The following is a 6,601-nucleotide window of genomic DNA, read 5'->3' as shown; positions in this document are numbered from 1 at the left end:
ACAGTTGCTCACAGTGTGCAGATGCAAGGCGGGAGAGAAGATGGAGTGAGGGGGACATCTGGTAATGATCTATGTTTACGAGCTAGTCCTCGTAATAAATCAGTTCGGTTTTATGGCACCGTGTATAAATTGTAATGCCTGTTTCAGGATGTTTCCTTATAGAATTTCTCTTAAATCCACATTAAACTCCAGTTTAATAGAGAAATTAGAAATTGGCTTTGTTTTCAGTTACCTTAGAAAGTGTCCCACAAAAGGGAAAGGTTTGCACATTAAAGGAGATGGGGAAAAATGAACTCTATCAACATGACGAGGACAGTTTTAAGATCACACAATGAGCTCACTCGTGTTATCATTACTCCAGGGAAACCAAGACATGTTGTACCTTCAAAAATTAAGATAAGAACAAAGCACAAGCAGGCCTACATGTGAACTAATGACGGCTGCTTCTGGCCAGTGTATTTGGCAGAGAAAACGTGTTTCCACAGGACCATGATGTTAAGTAGACAAGACGAGAAGCAAATCTGAGTCAGTGCGAAAAAAAACCAAACTTGAGTTTAAAGGGCTGAACACAGAACCACTTTTATTAAAAACAAGGTTTAAGTTAGAAAATGATGCAATTATGAGTCCAAAAACTACCGCTCTGTGGAACATATGCATCAAACAAGTCCTCCCCCCCTAAAAAAAACAAAACAAAAACAGCTGGAACAGATTCATCACCATGACTGTTGTAATTCCAGTGTTCATTTTCATGCGAGTCAATCCACAAAAGACAAAAGTGATTGGTCATCCGGTTTACAGATGCCACAAGGCGACAGTCAGGACCGGGGGTAATTGCAGTCTAAACCATGATTTCAGCAGACGCCCAGTAAATGTAAATGGACCAGATAAACTTGTGAATTATGATCAACCCATAGCTCACTTGTCTCCACATGTCTATCAGTGAACATTTAAAAACAAGTCATTTAAGGTTAAACAGTGTGATCCCATGGAAGCCATTTCCTACAAGGAAAAAAAAAATCTCTATCTTCCACCAGTGGAGATTTTTTTTCCTTTTTTTAAAAAAAAAAAAATCAGACCCATTTCCAGTAGTGCTTTTTCTTTCATTTTCCTGTCAGAATCTGGTTTCTGCCACTTTTTCTTTATATGGATAGCAAAGATAGTGATGGGAAAATAAACAAATTTTGATCTGTATTTTGCTCAAGGTGGAACATGGTATTTAAAGATAAAAGTGGAAATTTAATTCATTTACATTTTACTAGCCTTTATCTTTAAATCAGCAGCAAATCAGGAGGAGTAAAAAAATACTCATCAGGCGTCACTTTACTCATCTCTCTCATATGACAACACCTAACCAAGTATGACTTAAAAATACCTTAATAAAGTCAACTTTTACATTCCAGTTGACAATGACTTGGACTTCATGCAGCTGTGTTTCAAACGGTGCTTGCCACTGGACGGGCTTATACGTAGGCTTGCACAGTTATGTTTTCTGTGTTTTTTTTTAAATCCCCGTCAGGAATGGGCTTCTCTTACAATCCTCGATTCCAGCTGGTATAAACCAGCAACACAGCGTCAAATGGAGCTACTGCCCCCTAGTGATTGGCACACAAACAGCAATGACATTGCCGGAAGAATTATTCACCTTTGCCTCACAAAGATGCTGAGGCACTGCTCAATATCGGAGTCAGTTGATGCCGGAGTGACTTTTGAGGTGTCTTCTCAGGTGGTTGAGACAGGTGTACGTCTTGGGACAGATTTGGCAGTGGAAAGGTCGCACCCCCGAGTGATTGAGCATGTGCTGCTTGAGTACGCTCCCGTCAGAGAAGGCTTTACCGCACTGCGAGCACACATACGGGCGCTCGCCGGTGTGGACGCGCATGTGCACCGTCACCTTGTGCGCCATGGTGAAGCCTTTGCCGCACACCGAGCACTTGAAGGGCCTCTCGCCAGTGTGGGTGAGCCGGTGGGTGCGCATGGCGCCCATCTGGGAGAAAGCCTTCCCGCAATCGGGGCACACGTGCGGCTTCTCGCCTGTGTGAACTCGCGTGTGGCTCCTCAGGCCGCCCGCGGTGGAGAAGCACTGCGAGCAGTGCGTGCATTGGTAGGGACGCTCGCCCGTATGCGTGCGCATGTGCTGCTTTAAGTCGTAGCGGTTTCGGAAGCCGCGGCCGCACACCGGGCAGCTTTCCGGCCTGTCGTCGTTATGGCGCAGCTCGTGATTGGACAAGCACTTTTCCGACAGGAAGCATTTGCCGCACTCCTGGCACTGGTAGGGTTTATCGTGGTCGACTCGTTGATGATACTTGAGCTCGCTGATCCCGGGGAAGGTCTCGTCGCAGTATCGGCACCTGAAGCGATGGTTGGGGCTGTAGGGGAGCTGATGTTCGGTCATCTGGTGGTTCCTCAGCAGGTGCGCCATCTTGAAGGTCTTCCCGCAGTGCGAGCACTCGTATTTGGTCAGCAGCTGCATGCACTGGTGCCTGACGCTTTCATGCATGGACCTGAACTGACAGCCGCACTTGGTGCAAATGTGAGCGGCGTTCTTGCACTTCCTTTTCCGGTGGCCAGACAGATGGGCCTCGGTGCGGAAGGCTTTCCCGCACTGAGAGCATTTGTACGGCTTGACGGCCGTGTGGAACCGCTGGTGCTCCAGAAACTCAAAGCGATATTTGAAGCCCCTTCCGCAGAGCGGGCAGTTGTGGGTGACTCGTCCCCGAGGGTAGGCCAATTTAACAGCCAGTTTTCTCGAGGGCAAGGAGGAAACCCGATGAGTGGCGCTGCATTTTTTGCGTTTACCTCCGCTCAGTAATTTGGAGGCCTCCATTTCGCTGACTTCATTATGCCGTTGTTGATGTTTCAGCAGACATTTAGAGGAGATGAAGCTCTTGCCACATTGTTTGCATTGGTACGGCTTTTCGTGGTCGACCTGCTGGTGATACTTGAGATCGCCGATGCCGGGAAACCCCTCGCCGCAATGACTGCACTTAAAAAGGCGGCTCTGAACGTGAGTGAGGAGGTGTTCTTTCAGGCTGCTTGACTTTTGGAACGTCTTTCGACACTGCCCGCACTCATAGTTGCGCCCTCGTTTTGGGCAGTGGTGTCGGAATTTGTCCAGAGATGAGGGAAAGCTGTTTCCGCATTTTATGCACAGGTATGCCGCGTTTTTGCATTTGCGCAGCCTGTGGCCGGCCAGCAGAGTAGCTGTCCGAAAAGCCCTCCCGCACTCGGAACAGTTGTAAGGCTGCAGGCCGCTGTGGACCCGCTGGTGCTCCACCAGCACAGAATGATGCTTGAAGCATTTGCCACATTCGGAGCATTTGTGTGTAGCTAGCTGCGGTCTTTGACAGGGAGATGAGGACATATCAGCTCTTTTTGGAGAATCTGAAAAGTCAGTTGAAGTGGAAGGGTTTGTGGACAATTCTTCATCGAACATGACTATCTGAGGAACATTGTGGTCATCGTCACAAGGGCTGGGGTGAGACGCGATGGCCACTTCCAAAGAGGGGGGCAGAGACAACGATGGGATAAGAAGATCGTCCGACTGAAAAGCAGCTGTGCGATGGGGGAAAAAGAAATGATTGAAACAAGTATCTTGGACAACCTCCACAATTTTCTGAAAATGTACAAAGACCCTACCAACTGTATTTTTTGCCAATTTTCCATGGCATTCTTTGCTTTGGAGGAGAAATTTGAGGTCTTCTCCAGTTGATACACACTGTATATACTCCTCAAGGACAGAGGGGGCAGCACTAAGCCAAGACGCAGTCTTAAAAGAAAACATAAGACAACATTATTTAGATTTAGGGCGGCGAAGTGGAAGTGTAGTTAGCATGTCCGCCTCACAGTTCATAGTCTTGCGTACAATTGCAGCTCACTTCAGCCTCCCTGTGTGGAGTTTTCAAGTTCTCCCCATGCCCGCATAGGTTTTCTCCAGCTTTTCCTCACATTCAAAAATCATACATGATAGGTGTACTGGACACTCTAAATTATCCTTAGGTGCTATTGGCTGCGTAAATGGTAGTTCATCCCTGTGTGCCCTGCAATCGGCTGGCAATCAGTTAACAGCTGAGATAGGCTCCAGCAAGCCTGTGACCCTAGTGGGGATAAGTAGCTATAGAAAATGGATGGATGTTTCAATTTAAGAATCGTAATAATGCCAATTTTTTTGCTTAAATTATCTATATTCTTCTTTGCAGAGGTTTACAGGTACAACTAAGGTTGAACTGTTTCGCTTTATTAGTTGTTTTTTGTTTTTTTTTGTTTTTTTGCGCACCTGCTTGAAATCTGGAATAGGCAGCAGCTCCTCCAGCCTTGTGAAGAATTCACAAATAAGAGTCTCCAGTGCTGTGTCGAAGTCAGGGCCATACTCCATAGGAAACACGTTCTACGGGTTAAAATGAACACACATTTTCTCAGTCACAATGACACATTCAAAACGATTGGACTAATCTGAAGCATCTGAGAAATTGTATGAATGTTCTCCTTGTTGTGTGTTCGAGTCTAACGTCTAATCTTGAACAGTTTGTGATGCGGTTCCTAGGGTTAACTGTGCAGGTAGTTTGTGTCCATAATTTGTGAATTATGGACCTTTTGAGCTACATGGTCCCTGCAGATTTAAGACAGACAGATATTTGTATGACTTTACATTCATTAAATATAAAACCTGTGATTATTTGGTTCAGTCTTATATTATACTTATTATCATATAAAAAATGATAAGACTAAAAATCAGCAGACGCTGTCCTGACAATACTGTATGTAGGTCAATGTTTAGGCACTTGTAAAAAAAATATGCAAGCATTCAACAAAAATGGTTTTCATGCATACAGTACATATTCAGAAACTGTAATGCTGTTCAATCTACCTTGAGGAAGTGTTCCCTGCCATCAGTATCTTCTATGAGGCCTTGTACCAACTTCATAAAGTTGGCTTCTGGGGCTTCAATTACAGGATCATTTGTCTAGAGATCAGAACACAGACTGGCATGATAACTTTCTGACAACATGACACGGGCATCGCTCACCTCTTCAATGCAAGATGATCGAATCCTGTTGAGATGAGTTTCCACAGCTTTGAGATCATCGGGGTGCTCAGAACGCAACAATTCAAGTGTGGTCTGATGGAAACGAAACACAAAGGAAGTCTAACGAATTACATTTCACCAGGCATTATATATGAGCATAAAAGACACAACAATAGACCAATCAATTTAAGTTTTTAAGCAGTTACCGAGCAGACCCCTGATACAATGTACTACAAAGAAATAAACATAACTATTTTGTGGCATTACCCAGTGTTTTCAGGGCAGGCCCCATCAATTTATGGTGTGGCTTTCTCTTACCCTCGCCCTCAGGCCCAGTGACAAGAGTCTCCCTTCTCTTTTACTCATGAGATCAGGAACCGCATCTGTAACCATGGTTACAAACTCCTCCAGCTTCCCATAGTGCTTGATGTTCCTCTGGCGAACCACTTCCCACATCACTGCTGACATCAGCCTCAATGGTGGGACCAGGAGGGCCAGCGATGACACGGGGACATTGAATTCTTGAAACACACAGAAGGAAGCTCAAAATGCAATTTCACCTAGCCAATTTGAAAACCTTTTCGTGTAAAATGGATCTGCTTTCACTAAAGTAATTTGATCGATTCGACCCGTTGCTCAATCATTTTGAATACAGACCACATTTAACTGAAAAAGAAAAGCTCGCGTATCCTTAATTATAAACAAGGCGCATACGTTTGACATTAACATGCTACAATTTAACCAGAGTGCCACCAAATCCAGAGCAGTACTTAGTATGCAACCTTTTGCACACGATTAACTATGACCGATGTATATGCACGATATGCATACTAACAACAAACATGCTAGCTAGGAGGCCGCTAACTTCACGAAGCTAACCCATTACTGGGCAAAACAAGTCTCGTTCCAGGGATTAGTCGAGGCCTGTAAAGCCCATGATACACGTTTGCTTTTGCAGAGATAATTGATCAAAACTGTAAATATTCGCAGGGTTCCTCAATCGAATACATACCTATATCGCTCATCTTTAAATTCTTTAACTGCGACAAAAAGCAAAATTTCTACGTAGACGAAATTTCATTGTATTCGCAGTTAGCCTACAAGCTAACAGTTGATGCTGCAGGGGCGCCAACTTCTTCCTGAAACATGCTCTTCGTAGTGAAGTCCGTTGGCTCGGTGCGTCACGCTTTGGAATAGGGGCGTTGGTTTTGTGTATAGGGGTGGCCCGATAACAGCGACAACTACCCTCACTAAAATTTAACATGCAATTGTTAGTACTGCTAGTTTACTTTTTTTTTTAACGTAAGTACTGTATACAGTATTGTGAAAGATCTAAACACGAAACACCAGAGCATCAGTGGTGCAGAGGCGTCAAACGGCGGCTGGATGCGTGCAGATGTTGCAGCGGGTATCCCTCATGACAGGGAAGTCTAATCAGATAATATACTGTGCAGCCAATTTCAGTGTATTTATTTATTTATTTAAACTTCGATGTTCAAATGTTTTGTCTCAATCACCCTTCTTGCTTTTGCATATTGTATCTCTACTTAAAACCTTAATAGGATCCATATGTGCAAG

At 44.6% G+C, this 6,601-nt stretch overlaps 1 protein-coding gene across 1 annotated transcript; it reads right to left on the bottom strand.

Moving 5' to 3' along the window:
• Positions 1-553: 553 nt before the first annotated feature.
• LOC148414928 (uncharacterized) lies at positions 554-6,173 on the bottom strand. The gene is made up of 7 exons (XM_088428566.1): positions 6,036-6,173; positions 5,342-5,544; positions 5,024-5,116; positions 4,865-4,960; positions 4,274-4,384; positions 3,637-3,766; positions 554-3,552 (listed from the first exon to the last, which is right to left on the bottom strand). Exons 1-7 carry the CDS (start codon positions 6,046-6,048, stop codon positions 1,685-1,687), a joined length of 2,514 nt encoding a protein of 837 aa, XP_088284692.1. The 5' UTR covers positions 6,049-6,173; the 3' UTR covers positions 554-1,684.
• Positions 6,174-6,601: the final 428 nt, after the last annotated feature.

This window comes from Hippichthys cyanospilos, chromosome 12, assembly GCF_059441005.1.
Source record: "Hippichthys cyanospilos isolate Australia breed blue-spotted pipefish chromosome 12, RoL_Hcya_1.0, whole genome shotgun sequence".
Classification (NCBI taxonomy): Eukaryota; Metazoa; Chordata; class Actinopteri; order Syngnathiformes; family Syngnathidae; genus Hippichthys; species Hippichthys cyanospilos.
This window is presented reverse-complemented; position numbering and strand designations above follow the sequence as displayed.